This window comes from Sceloporus undulatus, chromosome 4 (genome assembly GCF_019175285.1).
Source record: "Sceloporus undulatus isolate JIND9_A2432 ecotype Alabama chromosome 4, SceUnd_v1.1, whole genome shotgun sequence".
In the NCBI taxonomy this organism is placed as follows: domain Eukaryota; kingdom Metazoa; phylum Chordata; class Lepidosauria; order Squamata; family Phrynosomatidae; genus Sceloporus; species Sceloporus undulatus.
In genome coordinates, this window is record NC_056525.1 from 151392286 (window position 1) to 151412485 (window position 20200).

The window sequence follows — 20200 nt, forward strand, 5'->3', positions numbered from 1 at the left end:
TAGGCTATATTTCAGAGGAAGGAAATGGCAAAACCATCTCTCAGTATTCCTTTGCCTAAGAAAACCCTATGAAATTCATGGGGTCACCATAAGTCATGCACAGAGGGAAGGTTAGGGAAGGTCTGACCCCTACTGGCTTAAAATGATAGTGCTGGCTACAGGCCAATTTTAATTGGCTAAAATTAATGAATTCATTTTAAAAAGTAAATAACCCAAAGGTGCACATCACATAGTATCCATGGCAAGTTTCAAGTGGGTGGATGTCACCCACTTTAGGTTTCTGGTGGGAATTAACAGAAACACATTCTCCTTTTTATTATTGATAAATGCATTCAGTATTTTAGCAAGAGTACAAAAAAACTGAAAGTGTTTTACAAAATTGCTTCTTTTTAAAGAAAAGAATTGGACTAATTCCTTAAGTGAAGAAATAACCTTAGTCACTCCTAGCCCTTTGCTCATTCATTGCTTCCAGTCCCTCAAATTATAAATGCAAATTATGCAGATGGATTATCTGTCGCAGGTATGTTGATAAACTCATTGGACAGCACTTCCACCTGCATGGAAAAAATGATATGCATTCCTTCTTTCCAGCACACATTCTACCATACATCACATGAGATAACACATGTACTGTTACATCCAAGGGCAGTCTGAAAGAGCCTGAAATACAAAATTGCACATACACACATCCTTCCAAAGATGACCTTAAAATGCAGATACTGTATATACTCGACTATAAGTCGACCTCATGTATAAGTTATGGGCAGATTTTGGAGCCAAAATTATGGATTTTGATATGACTCATAGATAAGTCGAGACTAAAACTTAAGGCTGTTTAACAAAGGATGCAAAGGATGAAGCAAAGGAAAACAGTGCTAGAAAACATAGAAAATTCCAGCAGGCATAACTGTTTGTGCTCATACTAAAGGTTTCATGGATGAGAGAATATAAAGGGGGTGTGAGTGCTTCTAGAACAGATGATACTCTTGCCTTTCACCAGGGAATGGTTCCTTTTTAAATAAGCATTAAAGTACAGTACAGTACTTACATTGACTCATGGATAAGTCGACAAAAGTTTTTGGAGTCAATTTTTTGACTAAAATTTCTAGACTTATACATGAGTATATACAGTAAGTAAATTTTGTTGCTGTATGGTCACTCCTTACGAAGGAACACCTTCTTATGCAGAATCATAGAGCTGAAAGGGACCACAAGGGCCATCCAGTCAACCTCCCAGCCATGCAAGAAGACATCACTACCCTGACATTCTGTCACATAGAGTTGGAAGAGACCCCAAAGGCCATCCAGTCCGACCGCCTGCCATGCAGGAATACACAATCTAAGCACTCTCAACAGATGGCCATCCAGCTTCTGTTTAAAAACTTCCAGAGAAAGAGACTCTGTCATACCTGAGGCAGTGCACCTAATTTTCCAACTGCTTTTATTGTTAGGAAGTTCTTTCTAATGTGTAGGTCGACTCTATTTTCCTGTAATTTGAATCCATTGCTCCATGTCCTATTCTCTGGAGTAGCAGAAAACAAGCATGTTTCATCTTCAATATGATATCCTTTCAAATATCTAAACATGGCTATCATGAAACCTCTTAACCTTCTGATCCCAAGTTAAACATACCCAGCTCCCTAAAGTATTCTCCATAGGGCATAGTTTCAGACCTTTCATCATCTTGGTTGCCCTCCTCTGGACATGCTCCAGCTTGTCAATATCATTCTTGAATTGGGGTGCCTAGAAGTGTACACAATATTCCAGGGCCTGAAACAGGCAGGCTAAAAACCAGTTTACAGCTGCAGTTGGGGTGTAGTGTTTAGATGATGCACGTCTGGAACACTGAGGGAAATTGTGCCAGATCCATCTCTTTGCCAAAGAACCAGGCCAAAAACGAACGCTAAAATACTGCTCCTTATGTCTGCCCAGTTCAAAACCTTGGTGGCAGCTTAGATTGGGGCAGGGTGGACCATGTTTTTTGGCCCATCTGTTTCAGGCCCAGGTAAGGTCTGACCAAAACAGAAAAGACTGGTATTATTACTTTCCTCATTCTATACGCTATATTCCTATAGATGCAGCCTAGAATTGCATTGGCTTTTCTAGCTGCTGCATCACACTGTTGTGGTCTCCTAAGACTACTACATTCATGTACTCTTTTCAAGCCAGATGACACATATCCTATAGGTGAGCATTTCATTTTTTCTGTGTAAGTGTTGTACTTTTCATTTCACACCCTGTCAGAATTCATTTTGTTAGTCTTGGCCCAGCCTATTTGGGCTGGATCATTTTGAATTCTGATCATACTCTACAGCGGGGGTTCCCAACCTTTTTGACATGGAGAGCCCTTACTTCTGTGGCAGAGCTCCTAAGAGGTCTACCCTATGTCTTACAAGTTAATGGTGTTTATGTTCTTATTCTTTAATTTCATTCAATTTTTCTTTCTTTCATTTTCTTGGAGCAGCTGCGGAGTACCTGGGAAGTGCACATGGAGCACTAAGGACTCTTTAGAGCACAGGTTGGGAATCCCTGCCCTAGGAGAGCTAGCCCTCCTAATTTGGTATCATCTTCAAATTTGATAAGCATGCCCTCTATTCCATTATCCAAGTCCCTGTGGCACCCCACTAGTCACATCCTCTAACAACACTGTCTAACCTACATTTTACTAACTTTTTTGCAAGAATATAATGAGGGAACTTGTCAAAGGTTTTACTGAAATCAAGATATACTACTTTCACAGCATTTCCTTCATCTACCAAGTTTATTTAAAAACATAAGCTTTTTTTTAAAAAAAACACCTCTATTTAAAATTTATTTTAAAAATCTAAACTCTATTTAATAAAGAATCTGGCATGAATTATTATTGAGGACCCTTTTCTTTTTACTTTTAGTGATCATGGCATTCCTTTCTAAGTGCTTACAGGTTGTTTCATGATTTGCTCTAGAATCTTTCCTGGCATTGATGTCAGGCTGAGTAGATAGTAATTGTTTGTGTCCTCCCCCCACCCCCCCCCACCCCCGCTTTTCAAGATGGGGACATTTGTCCTACTTCTAGGACTTCTGTTTTCCAGGAGTTCTCAAAGATATGTCAGTGGCTCTGAGATTACTTCTGCCAGTTCTTTTAACACCCTTGGATATAGTTCATCTGGCTCTGTTGAATTCATCTAAAGTAGCTGGGAATCCCTGTCCTACTTCTTTACCTATTACGTGCTGCATTGTGCTTGCATTGACCCCACTTGGGCTTCTTCTAGTTGCTCTTGAACACAGGGGGGAAAGAAGCAGCCTCAGAATGGAGGTGGATTATATTTGCCCGATGCCTTATTTACGTAACTGATATTGACATGACAATCTTGTTCCCTCACCAGGATCAGCATCAGCCTCCAGATGGTTGTCTTCTATGATTAAAGAGTTCCGCCAATGGAGCAATAGCATTTACATTTCTATACCACTTCATATGAACGAAGTAGTCTCTAAGAAGTCCATAATGTGTAAGCTAATTGGCCCCAACAAGCTGGGTACTCATTTTACCAACCAGCAAAAGGATGGAAGGCTGAGTGAATCTTGCAGCCCTGGGATTGAACGCACAACCTTGTGGCTGCAGTACTGGCATTTAACCACTGCACCATCAAGGATCCAAGGAAAATGTTGGTTTATGCCCAGTCTTCACCAATCCTCCATGTCTGTGCACTAGAGAAAGTATATGAATAAAGTAGCAGACACTCTGAAACTGATATTGGTTACATATCAATTAGGAGGAATGGCCAGTTTGCCCTCTGGGGTCAACAATGTAGAGTTAATTCTTGTTGACCTTTTCATGTATTACATATACACCGGTAAATGCTTTAAAATAGCTTCTTTGTGTACTAGACTAACCTAATATTTCCTTGTAAAAATGAAACATCATGTTAATTAGTTTTATTTGTAGCTACTGATATCACATTTACATCCTATGCATAGTGGGAAGCATGTGCCAAGTGAGGGAACACATCCTACTAAAAGTGTAATTTTATTTATATTTACACTCTTTCCCAAATACTCAAGGTAGCTTCATAAAACTGTTAACAATCAGAAACATCAAAATATAACCCAAGCTGGGGGGGGGGGGGGAGGACACAAACAATTGTCATTAAAAACCAGCCACAAACAAAGTTAATACAACGTTTAGAGATCCCAGAACCCTACTTCATAAAAACACAAAAAGCTATTCACTACGATCAGTTTTTGGAAAGAAGGACGAGAAAAAGAAGGGAGAGGGGAGGGAGGAAAACCAAGTCCATATTCCTAAGAGAGTTCATAGGGAAAATGACAGGCATACAATCTGAACAGGTTATGCTCCCCTTTATAATAAATTACAAGCTAGCAACATTCTAAAAGAGATTTGTTTTCAATATCGCTGCTGCACTACTATATTGATTCGTTGTCCTGAACTATCTGTGCATATGCTATTAGAACAATTTCCACATGAATCTGTATTTTCATTTTGTATTTTGTTTACACACTAGTCTAATGAATGGAATCCAATGGTTTAATTATTTCAGGAAACATAATCATGGTATTGCTAACTACACCAGAGAGCCCTTTACTTCCCTGATATTTTAGCAATGCAAGCCTCCTTGTAATGAAAGGCACGCTATACTGATGATGCTGAAAATCTCTAAGGACAGCGTTTAAAGTCCAACTCATAACATTATGCCAAAATTACATGCACAAAAGACATTTTAATAATCTTTGTTTCTTAATTTACTTTTGATTGGTGATGAAATCCATAGTGGCACTCAAAAGCTCACTTTTCAGCTGCCATCAGCACAGCTGCTCTGTAAACTGTACAAATGTACCCGACTTCCTCCACTGGTAGGCTCCTTCAAGCCTTCTACATAACCTCTCCAGGAGTGGTAAAAATTGGTTACAGATAATTTCAGGATAATATTACCACTTCTAAGTCATTCAGACATTTCACTGCACTGTGACAGCTAGCCCTGCTTAAGTCCTAACATCCAACCTTCTCATGCGTTTGTCACTCTTTCAGCTTTCAAACCCCAGCTGTTTATTGTGAATTACAAGTAAGCTCTAGCAACTTGTAAGTAGCCATTCTACTTTTTCTGCCACCCTGTTTGTATTCTTAACCCTCACAGTCCTTTCTCCATTGCTCTACCTAGTCACATAGTGCTCTGAAAACAAACAAACAATGCATGAAAGGTGCACAGATATTCAGATAAGTCTATGAAACAGTAAATAGCTGAACGTCTGCCTCCTTGGGTATGAACCTATCCAAAATCTGTTACCTTCAGCACAGGCTCTCCATTGCATGACCCATCAGTCTGGTCGAAAACACACTGCAGGAATAATCCAAGACCACTTTAACTGCCCTGGCTCAATGCTAGGGAATTCTGTAAACTGTAGTTTTGTGAGACATTGAGCCTTCTCTCTCAGAAAGCTCTGGTGCCACAATAAACTATAATTCTCAAGATTCCCTAGCACTGAGCCAGGGCAGTTAAAGCGCTCTCACACTGGATTATTTCTTCAGTGTGTTTTGTAGCTAAATTAGGTTGGTGAATACAAGAGACAGGGCTTCCTTTATAGCATCGCCTAGACTGTGGAACTCCCCTTTACAAGGGAAGGGAGAGTGGTTTCCTCCTTGCTGTGCTCTCACATGCAGATTATTCTTTATGACTTACTGGTTTTTAAAACTGGCTTTTAGCATTGTTCTAAACTGTTTGCAAATATGTTATATATTTGAATAAAATGATACATTGCTTTGGAAGCTCTGGTGGAAAGAAAGTGACAATACATACTTTTAATAAGTAGTAATAAATAACAGTTGCAGCACCCTACAAGTAGAGATGCTGATGAGAGTCTTCCCATCCAAATTTGGCTTGGGAATGAGGATTTGATCTTGCTTGTGAAATGGCACCTTCTGTTTTGCTTGTTTTCCCAAGCCCCTATGCATGAATAGCTTATCTTTGTATTTTAGCCTGCCTTTACAATGTAGGTGGTAAAGAGCAGCCCTGGGACTAAACATGCCTTCCTTGGAGCTGTTCTGATGACCTTTTATTACTCTAGTGTCCCTGAATCACCCCTTTTCAGCCCCAAAGAATTAAAGTGCATTGCCTCTTCTGGATGTTTTTTACCTTTTGCAGATAGGCACAGTGCTGCCATCCTCATAACAAAAGAAAACATAAGGCCACTTTCAGTTCTGTTTTGGTTTTGGCATTTCAGCTGTCCATGAGGTACCCAGAGGGTTCAAGGTGTAAAAAAACCCAGACCTGCCACAGATACCCACATCAGCCTTATAAATTACTGAGGTCATGTGTGCTCACATGGACATTTATTAAAAGCCTGAATAAAAAACATCCATGTGATCACATAAGAGTAAAAAAAGCCTGTGTGTGTGACTTCACTGAAGCATGTGTGCACAAGGTTGGGTTGCCTAAATAACCGTGAGCAGAAGAACTTTGGTCTTTTCTTGCCCAGAGTTTTCTTCTCAGAGTACTCTTCTTTCTCTTCTTTGTAAGTTTCACCAACCAAAACCTGTGGCAATCTACACTGTTGTGTGCCTTCAAGTTATTTCCAACTTATGGTGACTCTAATGTGAACCGAACATGGAGTTTTCTTGGCAACTTTGTTCAGAGGGGGTTTGCCATGGCCTTCCTCTGAGGCTTAGAGAATGTTACTTGCCCAAGACCACCCAAAAAGTTTCCATGGCTGAACAGGGATTGAACTCTGGTCTCCAATCATAGTCCAATGCTCAGACCTCTATACGGTGCTGGTTCTCCTGTGGCAATCTACACCATCGTTATGCTGCAAGAATAATACAGTATAGATATGTAAGATCTGTAACAAAATGCTATTCTTACCTCCCAGCAAAGATGACCCCATTTTATTCCCAATAGATATTCAACATACAATGATCATATTGTTTATACATCTGTGGCCATTTTACATGTATGTATTAAATACTTCTGCCACTCTCAGGATTTCACTGAGCATTTTAATATCTCTTCCAGACCTGAAGATGCACTCTATTCTGTGAAGTTCCTTTCCAAGTCCCAAGTGTACTTAGAAATCATTCTGGCAGGTGTCCAGGTGGCAGTATACAATTATCTTATCTTAAACAAGTGCTAAGCAACTTTGGCAGCTCTCAGGGAACATTCCCAGCAAAACAAATCTTGAATCTGTTAAGGGTCATAATCCACTGTGGCTACTGAATCTTTGCAACATGGTTTTGAAGGGGCTGAGAACCACAAAACTGTTATATTGTTATATTCAGCCCCCTACTATCTTCAGCATCATTTCTTTCATCATTCTAAAAAGGCAAGGAGAAATGGATGACCCTCCTCTCAAGCAAACTTTTCTCACACTCACATAGACCCCAGAACATCACATCTTTTTTGGATCTCTAGCTTCCATCACACATTCAAGTTTTCTAACAGAACCGTAGACAAGAAATTGTATTCCTTGAACATTTTAGCACACAAGGCATCAAATCAGACAGGCTCTGTACTTTGGTTATGCACTTTTAGAGTTGTGTTGATTTGTATTTCTTTCTGACTGTGCATCTGATAAAGCAGAAGGCAGTTCATAAAAGTTTGAGTCAAATAAACTTGTCAGTTTCTCTGCATTGTTTGGATGTTGTAGGATTTGCTATATGGCCAAATGGCTACCCCTAGATGTTTGTTAGTTTCTCTGCAGTTCTACTTGAAAGGGACTTGAATGGTTATACACTCAGACACTTTTTTTTTGGTGCTGGGGCGGGGAAGGTTTGCCTGTCTTCTGAAAAAGCAAACAGACATAAATGTTATCCAGTCATGCTGCTAGTTGATAATCTACCATGCAGGCCTACATGTACCTCTCAGACTGCATAAACATTTACCATAGGTTTAAACCAGTTGTTTCCTGGATTTTCATTGGTGGAATGGGTAGCCAACTCAGCCCAATAAACCTCTGGCTATTGAACTCTGCAGAATCAATTGGGGATGGATGGCCTGAGGGCAGGGAACCGTCTTATTAATAAGTTTGTATGTACAGCGCTGTGTAAATTAAATAAAGCTTAATAATAATAATAATAATAATAATAATAATAATAATAATGGATGGATGGATGGATGGATGGATGGATGGATGGATGGTATGCAAGTCCCATACTAATCTCAGTCCTCAGCAAGCCAGTACCCTATACTCATTCCGAAGCCCTTGAGAAATCTATTTGAACTGAAATAGGGGGCAACTACAGAAAATGAAGAGACACAGCCAAACATGAGGCTGTCAGATCATTTATTTAATATTCTTATGCATCTTGTATATTAAATAGTCTATATATTTAAATGACTGTGATCATCCCCTCCCTTGGTTCTGTCTGAGCCATATCTCATACTTTTAAACTTTTTGCACAGAAAAGAGTACTCAAGCAAAGGCCAAAGGTTGCACAACCTGCACACTCTAGAGCAACTGTGAGAATCAAAGAGTTGTGTTATCTCAGTACATTATCTATTATGTTCCAGTTCATTCTTATGAAATGGGTTACTAAAATACATTTTGGCTTTTTGAAGCCTCCACCTCACAAAAGATGACCTGACAATGGTCCGTCCAGTCAGTTGCCAAGTGATCCCAAGATACCCAGGATAGAACCTAGGACTTTTGTGTTTGCAAAGTATGGGTTCCATCACTGAAATGGGCCTCCTTCAGATATCTCAGCTTTTTAACAGGTGGAACATTCTTTGTAAAAGTCCCTTTATGCTATGATCTATACACAGTGTATCAGATCATCCCGTGTCCTTTTAAAAGTATGGTATCTACTAGGAAGTTCCCATGCCCAAGTCCAAATGCAGTGAAGGAAAGCTGCACTTTTGCACAGTTCTTACTCATATCAACAGTGCTTGCACCTTAAGTGAGCAACTCTACTGTCAGCATATGTGCACAGGTTGAGACAGAATCCACACATACAGCAAACAGGCAAACATTGCAATAATCAAGAAAGCTGAACATGACAGCATTCAGTGTTTGGAAACATGTCTTTTTATATTCTGCTTCTTTCCCCTAATTTTGTCCTAAGGTTCTACATACACCACCAAAGTTTACATTACAACCACATAAGATCAAGCATTGTGACTAATCTGAATACCACAGGTGCATGTTTTTATCAGAATAAATATTCATTTGCATAAATATGGCAAATACTAAACCACAGCTATCATGTTCAGTGCTCCTAAATTGTGAAATATGTTTAGAAACTGCTAGATTTAATAGAAAATCAACATGAACGCCGCCCCCCCCCCCCCCCCTTCACTTTATCTGCTGGCATCCGAGTCTTTAAAGCATTACTGTTGTCAAAATTTTTGACTTAGACTCCAACACTAAATCACTTCTTGGAATGTCAACTCATAAGTCTCATGTATAAGGTATGGTAGCATTTTTGTGCATTTCTATACATCAGCAGTAGATTATTCGTTTCATAGCAGAGAAATACATCTGCCATACTTGAACTTTAACAAGATATACTTTGTGTTCATTTAGTGACAAGAAAAAAGAACAATATCTGCAGAAGCACATATTAATGGCTTTACAAATTAAACGAAATGTTACCCTGAAAGCAACTCTGCAAAGGTTTACTCCTAAGCAGCCTATGGTGACAGAGGATTTGTCCAAGACACTCAGTCTCAAAGAAGTTAATCTTTTTATATGAATATAAGGACATCCTTATATCTATCCATCTCATTTGCACTGTAAACCAAATAAAGAGGTGAGCCTGAGTCTACCCAAAATGTTCTATTTGTGAAAGAATATAGCCTCCACTCAAAGAAAGCAGTTGGAAGTTTTGCCATTGATATCAACCAGGTCTAAAGAAAGACAATGCTGAATGATTACTTAATTCCACTCTTCAGCTTAAAAAGCTCTGATGCTTCCTATCTGCCAGAAGCTTTTTAGATCTACACTATGCAATGTCATGCATCTTTTACTTGAATCCACAAGCTGAAGGTAGGGATATGCACTTTTTCTTGCTGAGGAAACTATCCTCTATGTCATAATATAGCATAGGGATGGTGGTTCTTACCATTCCGCAGAAAGTCTCTGGTGGATTTCCACATGTTATGTTAGGCGGATCCAGATTTACTTTCACATATTGCATCATATCTATGGCTTCTGGCTGACAGGCTGTGTAATCCCAAATCTTCCCTTCATCTGTGTAAATCTGAGTCTTACACACATCATAATGTCCCCACACCGAAGGATAGTGTTGTATCACTGATGAGACAGTAACCCAAAGGGCATGAAGTGACAAGAATCTTGAGAAATACATATCTAAATCCTTGACAGATGCCTTGATAGCTATAACTGGTCAATATCTAGGTGCAGTCTATATTATACATATATGTACAGAGGAGGCTGGATTTATTGTAATACGTGTTCCAGACCAGATAAGAGCAAGATAATGACAGCTGTTTGTTTTTAATTTAAAGTTGGAAACTTTGGTGGAAGCCTAGCATACTGAAGAGATGTCGTTCAAAGCAATCAGAAGGATGTCTGCTGCCTTCAAATGTGTTTCAGGACTTTTTAGCACAAAAGTAAACTACATCCAAAAGCAGGCAATAACTCAGCAATGTTTCGAGTCCTCAGTGGTGTTGTCAGTAATCCTGAGCAATCCTCCCTTTACTCAACTCATGAGGGATGGCTGGATAAAGTGATAAATCAGTTGGTGGAGCAAAACGATGAGTGTCCATAGCCTCTCTGCCATCAATCATCTTTTCCTTCTGGCACCAGCACCCTTTTAGAAACAATAAAAGTAAGAGTTATTGTCCAGGATCAATGCATTTGAAAATATATGATACGTTGACATTTCAAGAAGCTTGATACAATACAAGGTAAATTGGAATAATCTGGATAACCTTTACTGGAGGTGCTTTGCTGGAATGAAGAAAGTACCAGAATCACTCATTGCCAAAATTGTTTTGACGTAAAAGATTTGACTCCTCTCTAACAAAGACAGACAGAATTTTTTCTGCAAGTTGTTGGGTTTTCCCCTCCCTCCTTTTTATTTCCCACAAAAATATCCTTTTCATCTTGGCAAAACCCAGGAGCAAGCAACAGCACTTAAAACAATTCTCATATTTCATAATCAGATCAGGGATAGAAACCCCAACCCACCAAAGGTGGTGGATCTTTTATTACAATGACAAAGGACTAACAACAACTTGTGTGCTTTTCATCTTTTGCAAAGAAGACCTCAGAGAGCTCAAAATGTCTAGTACACATTTTAGCTTTTGTTAGCTTAATAAGAGAGATATTATGAGCACACTTCTGTCTCTTTGGATTTTTTCTCATTAGTATTGGAAGAGCTCTGCTTCTTTTGTTTAATTGTGTTTGATGACAAAGATAACAGTTGGCTCATTTGCAGCTTATAATAATAATTCCCCTCTATAGATGCCTTCTATATTATTATTATTATTATTATTATTATTATTATTATTATTATTATTAGTCATCAATTTCCATAAAGGAAACCATCCTCTCAAATCCCATCTCCATTCAGTGAAGCAGGTCATAAAATACTGTACTCTAAATTATTTAAAAGCCACATCTGGAAATTAAAAATAAATTTTACACAGGGTGTTGCCACATTTACAAGTTATTTACATGACAGAGATGGCTATCTGACAGCCTAAGGGGTCAACGTATCCCCTAAGCATTTTTTTTTAAATTTCCCAGTACTCTACAGGATTTTGATTTTCACTCAAAGGTAGATCATGCCAGCAAAATTACCGATCCTACTATTTTCTGAGCACATCTGATTTCTCTAATTCACAAGTCAAATGTTGGGAGAACACTGTGGCCCCTGGGTTACAGAGCCTGGCTACAACTGGTCTAGGCTATGGCCCTAATGAAATAATACAGTAAAAAGCATTTACACCTGTCTTTTTTGCTTTAGTAATTTTACCTGAGTGACATGGCTGGCTTATCAAACATCAAGGGAACAAGGTACTGATTCTTTCCAAAAAACATCTGCAAGATGGAGAGTACAACTCTAAATCCATATTTAAACAATCAGCTTTTTGTTAAACTGGCATCTAATACCACTGACCTTTGTAAGTATCCACACGGAAGCAGTTCTGCTGCTTCACAATCCTTCTTACCTCACTTTGCTCATTTAAAGTTTAACTTTCTAAAAAGTTATATTATTTTCACAATGTTACATATCTAAAAAGAATATATCATTTTAGCAATTTCATCAGTATTACAGTTCCAAAACACCCACTTTCAAGGAAAGAGAACCTGGTCTTCAAAGCAATTTTGTAAACAAGTTCCTTCTATCCAAATAAGGAGCTGTCTTGAAACTGAACTTAGCTACAGACACTATGCAGTGCCAACAGATGGCTGAATTGTGTTTCCATAGCAAATTACAATAATTGCCTTATGGATGCAAGTGCAATTTCCTATTATATTCATTTTATAAAATGCTATCGTACAGCTGTTACATGCAATGCACTGTATAAGAAACCATGTTGGCTAGTTGAATTTGCTTTTAGCAATCAGCTGCACAACATGAGGACTTCAATTGTAACTTTGTTCCAGACAAAGAAACATTTTTAAACAAAATCTGTACTGCCTTTAAATTACATAAATTTGTCTAAGATCTTTTTTATATCATTTGTCTTCTCTGACCATCCCCAAATTAGTTTATACATTAATTCAATTATGTTACCATAGTATTTGATTCATTCCAAATCAACATTTTACAGGTTCCTATGGATCATCCCCAATGCACATTTTTGAAGAAGACGTGAAATAATTTTTTAAATGGTAATTTAGACATGAATTCTAATTAAAGAAGTAATACCTTAGAAATATCATTTGAGAAACAGATCACATTTACACTTAAACCAAAAAGCTGTACATAAGGCAGAGATGAAGGAGTGGCCTTTATCAATAAATGGCAATGTTGCTGTAATATGTGATAGAGAAAATAAGCCTTTTATTTGTAGAACAACTTGCTCTTGAACAAATATGTATTTAAACAGGCTATGCCTAAAACAACTGGAGATTATCTCCTTTTCTCCCCCCCCTTTTCCCGCTTTCTTTCTTTTCAGCAAGTTATCAACAGAAACAAACTGCAATGAACAATGCAGAAGAGTGAGAGACTAAATGCAGCCCTGGCAGCTATCTCTCTATTTGTTGGGCTGTACCATTTCAACTGTATAATGAATTCTCATTAAAGCAAGTTAGAGCCATAATAGTGGTCATTACCTAGAATTGTAGACTATCGCATTGATCGAGTTCAGTATGCTGAGAATGGAAAGTTGTGACAATCATGCAGGTGATTTAAGCATCAGACAGATGCCAGAACATGCGACTGGCATGCTTGACAAGAAGCGGCCAATTATAGCTTAAATTTCTGGCACCTGTCCAGTATGTGATTAATAGTTTTCCATTACATTTCAGACATATTATTAATGTATTAAAAATGTCATGCTTTGGCAAGAGCTAACGCAGCATAGCTTAGCTAGTTGGCAGTATCTCATTATTAATGATTTCTCATTGACACAGGGGATGATATTGACTGGAGATCATATGCTAAGGGTCACGGGGTTTTGGTAACGGCATCATGTGAGCCACATATCTTTGGAGGAGAGGGGAAGAAGAGTCACTTGTGAAATCCAGATCTTAATTATCCAAGAACAAAATGAAGTAATCTTTTAAAATGTACCCAAGACCTTGAAAATAACTACTTCAAATCTAAAGAGATTTCCAGTGAACTGAATGTTACTTCAGCTTCATTCAAGTCAAATTCACTCACCAACTGAGTGTTTCTATGATTACAAACTTTCTGAACTTAAATATCTTCAGTCTAAAGAGGTTTGAAATATAAGAGAAATAGGAGGTAGGTTTGCCTCACTATAATTTTTCTTCTATTGATATTTGATCCAACACAGTAAGTATTAATAAAAGACATGTAGCTGTTTTTTTTTTAATTCCTTCTGACTTTATAACCTCTGCTTACCATCTGATCATGCAATCTGTTGTGTTAACCTGAATTGATCCACAGAATTTCACAAGCAGAAACTGATGCCTCCACCGATGAAGGGAAAGGTGACTGCAACCCGCTGGGGCTGGGGGGAAAGGAATGGATTATGCTAACTAAATTCAACAGAGCTGTGGCACATGGCATGCTAGAGCTGTCCTTTGTTAAGAGTAGCTCATTACTCCCAAGGTATTTTGAGCCTTGAATTGTCCACATGAGCCCTATCCTCCACAAACAAACAAAGCAAAAAAACAGGAGGCATTCCCTCTCTAGAGAACTAAACTCACACACACAGATTGAGAGAGAGAAATGATCAACGTTTTGCTGGGGCTGCTTTACAGAGCTTGGAAAAATTCAACCCAATTTGTAAAGCACAGGTCATAGAGCTTATACCTAAACAGCCTCCCATCCGTGCACTGCTTGTGACTGTTATTTAGTATACTCCAAAAATACAAATCACAAACTAACTAAATAAATACCCAAACCCTCTAGTCATATAAATATATTCATGAGAAGCGATTTCTTTTTACGTATATGCATTGACGGCTGTCCAGCCTCACCCGCTGCCTTCATTATGCATACCAAATCTGATACCCCAAAAGTGTATCCTAGCTCTAATTAATTATGATAAAAGACAACTGCCAACACTGATTAGCATTTGCTGGCAAACGCAGCTTCATGTAACGGGTTTGATCACTATGAATAGCTCTTCCCTTCCCTCCCACATTCAGAACAACCATGTTCTCATTATTTTTTTCTTTTAAAAATATATATATCCTGTCACCCATGTTCTGTCAGGAGAATTTTCCAGGTGAGGACTGCATCTTACAGACCTGAATCTGAAAAAATAAAAACATAAACATAAAGCCTCAAATGCAAATTTTGGATATATTTACTTGGAAATAAGTTCCAGTTACACATTTTGTGTCCTTAGGTTTCCAGGTCTTTTGTTATACTGCCACATGCACTCCAAGAGAATTTCATCTTCTGCCTTGTCTGTTAACATGTTTGCTTAACACACATCCATATATATATATATATATATATATAATATATATATATATAACACACACACACACACCACACACACACACAATAGGAACATGGACATCATAAAAATGGATTGTTGATCAGCAATTTCAGAATATATTTTATGTTGTCCTCGTACAAATTTTATGCTATCCTCTACAAATTATTTTTCTTTTGAAACCCTTCACAGTTTAGTTTTGTGTTCTTAAAGACAAACCAGAACGTGTGACAATAAAACAAATCTACTTCTCCCAGCCCATGACTCTAGAAATTGGATGTGCTAAAATATACAAATCTCCACATTTGAAACCAGCTCAGTGCTTTAAAAAATTCAGTCTGTTTTGCAACTACATAGGAGCACATATATAATAGGCCTTGTATTTTATTCCCTTGGAGGTAGATCAGAAGTGGTAAATGCCAATTTTTCACTGTACCCCACCATGCCAGAAACCTGCTATATGGGAAATGTCTGCATTTAAAACTAACCTATTGCTTTACATAAGTGCTAAATCAGTTGCTAAACAAGCGGAAATAAGGCTATATGAATAATAGGGTATTTACTTTATGCCTTCATATCAAAAAGATAGTAATATCCATTTTGGAGAAGAGGAAATGAAACTACAAGATTTTGGTAGCAACTACCAAAGTATTTTAAGAATGGCAGTAAAAAAAATTCGACTGTTTTTAATTCTTCCTATGAAAAGGTGTAGAGCATCTCTTCAGGAAGATACAAGGGACATTGAAATTCTAACCTGAAGTAAGAGGAAGAAAGGCAATGAAGTTTTATTATGGAAAGCAAGCCTACTAAGGCCATAGCAGGCTGTTTCATGCCTCTTTTTCCTGCAGCATTTATGTGGAAAACATTACAACTCATACCACATCATCAGAATTCAAGAGAGCAAAAATGAATCACATGCTTTCGTTTGAAAGCAATATTATTTGTAACTGTTGGACGCACTTACTACGATAATCCACTTCAATTGAAAGAGCCTGTCTCTTTCTTTAAGTAGCTTGTATAGACATTCATTTATTTTGCAAAGGTATTTTGAAAGATGCCATTCAGCTATTTATGGAAACTGCATAACAAGGAAAGTTGTTGGAAAGGAACCACAAACTCTGGCAGCATTCCTTTGCATGATGGTACATTGTAACAGCCTTACTCATGAGTAAATCGCTGCAGAAAATGATTCCCTGTGTCATTTCTTTCCATTTTTCTATCTGTTAAATGCCTAGCTTGCTTTTGTTAAACCATTTCTGCACCTTGCATCATGAATTTGATGGCACTCCTGAGTGAAATGAAGGTGTGACTATTAGGTAAGGAATGAATATCACTCTCTTATTATGAACCACTGGCCTTAAATGGCTTCCTTCAACTTATTTCTAGAAAACCATCTATGAAAAAGATATTTAGACATATCTAAATATAAACTCAGCTGAAACTAAGCTGAAGGAGGTTTCCTCCCAGGGAAATGGGTTCAGGATTACACACCAAATTTCTCTTTTCAAACATATCCCAAATATAAGCCAACAAAATTATATCTGTTGTCTGTCAAAAAAAATATGCAGTGCATTTTTATCAATTTCCCTGTTTTCATATATTTTGAAAATGGACAGCTGACAATGAAAGAATGAAAGATTAATATGGGGAGTCCGGTAAAGCCAGTGTAAGGCCAGAACATCCCCTTTACAGCAATACGATCTAGATCTATACAGAGTTTAAACCTGTATCTATTGATTACAACTTTTCCTCACGGTTCACTTATCATCTTATGTTTTTAGTATTTGGGGCGCGTGAGAGTGGATTCATTTTTCACCAATATCTCCAACCAAATGAGAGAAACCACCTCCTATTTCAGAGCTGAATGAAGGAAATGGTAAAGCTAGGGTAACACTAATCTTTTGTTTTTATAGTTTGTAGTATACCACCCACACCCACCAGCAGAAAAATCGATCTATGTATAAATCTATTGGAAATGTAGTTGGGTTTGAAATGAACCCTTTATGTAGCAGTTCCAGCTCAGTTCCACTCAAGGTTTTTCAGACTTGGCCAACATGTTGCCTTTTCTCACAGCCTGTCACCCCAGTTAACATTTGACATTTAGGGGGGGAAAGATCTAAAGTTGAGTCTAATCTTTTTGCTTTGTTGTTACTGTTAATCAAAGTGGGGTTTCTCTTGTCTTTCCACATAGCGACTTAAATGCTAAGCTGCTCAGAAGCTCCATCTCTGTAGGACTGAAGGTTTCCATACGAACCAGAATTGAACCAGCTGGTTCAGAGTTGATGTTGGGTGCATCTCCTCTCCAGCTCCTTCAGTGCCTTATTAGAAGAAAATGTGCCTGACTCCCCCATTATACATATATATAGAATCCTAGAGTTGGAAGAGACCACAAGGGCCATCCAAGTCCAACCCCATTCTGCCATGCAGGAAATCTCAATCAAAGCATCCCTGACAGATAGCCATCTTAAAGACCTCCAAGGAAGGAGACTCCACTACACTCCGAGGAAAGAGTGTGTTCCAGTCAAACAGCCCTTACTGCCAGGAAGATCCTCCTAATGTTGAGGTGAATCTCTTTTCCTGCAGCTTGCATCCATTGCTCCGGTCCTAGTCTCTGGAGCAGCTGAAAACAAGCTCAATATGACATCCAAGTATTTAAACAGGGCTGTCATATCACCTCTTAACTTTCTCTTCTCCAGGCTAAACATCCCCAGCAACCTTCGTCGTTCCTCATAGAGCATGGCTTCCAGACCATATGGGTTATAATACCAGGTCAAACCCCAGCTGCTATAACAGCAAAGACTTTGAAGGGGGAAGAAAAAAAGGCTCTGGCACTCTTTCTTCCTCCTCCTCCTCCTGGCCAAGGTAAGTAGAGCCTGCAAGTTGCAATCGCCTTCCGCCCCTGGCAGTCTGGAGATGGACGCTAGAGGGCGCAGTCTCTATTTGTATCTTAAGTCCGGTCTCCTCCAGTCCTTTCCCCTCCCTGGCTAAAACCTCTTAATTGGTTATTGAGGGCGGAGGCGGGAGAGAAGAGAAGCAGAGCAAGACATGCAGTACTGTAATAAGAATAATCCTAACGATAATAAAAATTCACCATCATCTCGGAAGATGATCCGTCTCCGAAGAGGACAGTGGCGATGGCAAAGGATGGCGAGATAAGGCGGGTGGCGGATCCGTCTCCCGAGTCCTTGCTCTCTGGTTCTGTTTCGAGGGATCCTCGTCAAGCCACGCCACTTCGCAACCAGTCCATCCCTTTTGCCCATTTCCAACCCCGAAAGGAAGACCCACTTTCCTTCCTGGGGGAATGAGGAGGTCCAGACTGGAGAGAGAACCCGGTTTGGCCCCGCTCTGTGGCTCAAGGCTATAGAATTCTGGGAGTTGGAGTTTGTTGTGGGGCCCCACAACAAACTCCAACTCCCAGAATTCCATAGCCTTGAGCCAAGACACTTAAAACGGTACCAAACCGGGTTATTTCTCCAGTCTGGATGCAGCCCAAGTCCCAACCTCCCTAAAGAAGCGGGTCCTGGGATGCCAAGTTTCTCCGATGGGGCTCTCCAAAATCCTCCTCCTCCTCATCCCCCCAGTTGTTGTTGTGGGAAACTTGTCCCCTCCTGGCCCTGATCAACTCGAAAGAGAGAGCGGAGAGAGGACTACTCACCATCCTTCCGCCTCGGGGCCAAGAAGAAGAACTAGTAGTTTAGGAATAGCCAAGGCAGCCACCTCGAAGCCTCGGGAGCTGTTTGGCCGGAGAGCTGAGGATGATGCCCCTCTCTCCTCTTTGGGAAAAGTCGGGAAGGGGCTCCACTTTTAGGGCTCCAGGCCAGGGACCCAAAGTTGTGTCAGCGGCGTCGCCGGGGTCGGAGTCTTGGGCGCTGTCCCTTCAGAGAGAAGCCCAGCTTCGCCGGGGCCACCTCCCGGCCAGCCCCCCGCCCTCAGCCCCCGGGTCCTGCTCCGACGGAGGAGACGGTCCCAGTAGTTCCTTCTCCCGCCCCTCGGCCTCACTTCCCGGCGTCCAACTTTTGGCGGGAGGGCGCTGGCCGGAGGCCCCCCGGAGCCCGCCGAGGCTGGAGGCGGCCAGGGGCCGAGGGAGGCTGCTGGGTGGGGGGGGCTGTGGAGCTGGGGAGGCTGCTGCTGCTGCTGCTGCTGTTCTTGCGGCGTGGGTGACCCCAAGGGCGAGGGGTGTTGCCGGTGGAGGTGTTGCCACGGGACCCCCCCAGTTTTCATGGTATCCCCCCTCCTCCGAGCCAGAGCCTGGGAAGGGGCATCAAGGAGAGGGAGGGGGTCCTCGCAGGTGGGGCTGCCTGGGCACAGAAGCCTCCTCAGGGCCAGGCGGAGGAGGGAGAGGTCCAGCCGGGGAAAAAGAAAGACAGAACGACACACAGAGAGAGAAAGACTCCCCCAGCCCCCTCCCCACTTCTCCTCCCTCCCTCCCTTTCTTCTTCTTCTTCCTTCCTCCTCTTCTTCTTCTCCTCCTTCAGTGCTGCCTCTTCTCCTCAGGCTGCAAACTTCCCGGCCAAAGGCGCAACGAGGAAGAGGTGGCACCACCGGCTCCGACGTCCCTCTGGAAATCAGCCCTCCTCCTCCTCTCCCGCAACTGCCGGCAAGTCAAGAGCTGCTGCTGCTGCTGCTGCTAGCAAACCTTATACAGGAGGACCACCTTCCAGACTCCCAGCCCTCCCCGCGGTCCTAAAGCCTCCCACTTCTTCCATCTCTCTTGGCTGCCTCCGTCTCTTCCTCCGGGTCCCGGCCCTTGGAGACTCCATCTCAGCCACTTACGATCCTCGAGTGGTCACCTCCTCCATCTCAGCCTTCTTCTGCCCAGGAGTGGCCTCCATTCTGAGCATTTTCCAAGACATGTCCTCCATTTCAGCCTTCTGTCCAGGAGGAATCCCCAAGTGTCCTCCATTTTAAGCATAACTAAGAAGCATGGATTTTATATTTCTATATGAGTGCTTTTTAGCTGTTATGTGGTCACGCCCTCCATTTTCCTTTGAATGTCCTACATTTTGCTTCTCCTTTGCAGTGAGGTCACCTGCCTCAAAATGCGGCGCCAAAATAACCCAAATTGCCTCTGAAGGGGCCTGGAGACTCTCATTCTTTGGGCTGTCAGTGCCACAGACACTCAAAACCAGGGCTTGGTAGTAGTGGTTCATGGCTTGGAGTTG

General features: G+C 40.6%; 1 protein-coding gene across 9 annotated transcripts in view; it reads right to left on the bottom strand.

Annotated features, from left to right (window-relative positions):
- NTNG1 (netrin G1) overlaps positions 1 to 19429 on the bottom strand; it is a 307304-nt gene extending 287875 nt beyond the window's left edge. For 8 of the 9 annotated variants that reach the window (XM_042465425.1, XM_042465423.1, XM_042465419.1 and 5 more), the window contains exons 1-2: positions 18694 to 19429; positions 10049 to 10759 (exon numbers count right to left, since the gene is read on the bottom strand). In XM_042465425.1, coding sequence (XP_042321359.1) covers positions 10049 to 10294 — 246 coding nt within the window. In that variant the 5' untranslated portion in view covers positions 10295 to 10759; positions 18694 to 19429. Of the gene's footprint in view, positions 1 to 10048; positions 10760 to 13990; positions 14011 to 18693 lie in introns of those variants that run through there. The other variant, XM_042465418.1, reaches the window with a different exon arrangement.
- Positions 19430 to 20200: the final 771 nt, after the last annotated feature.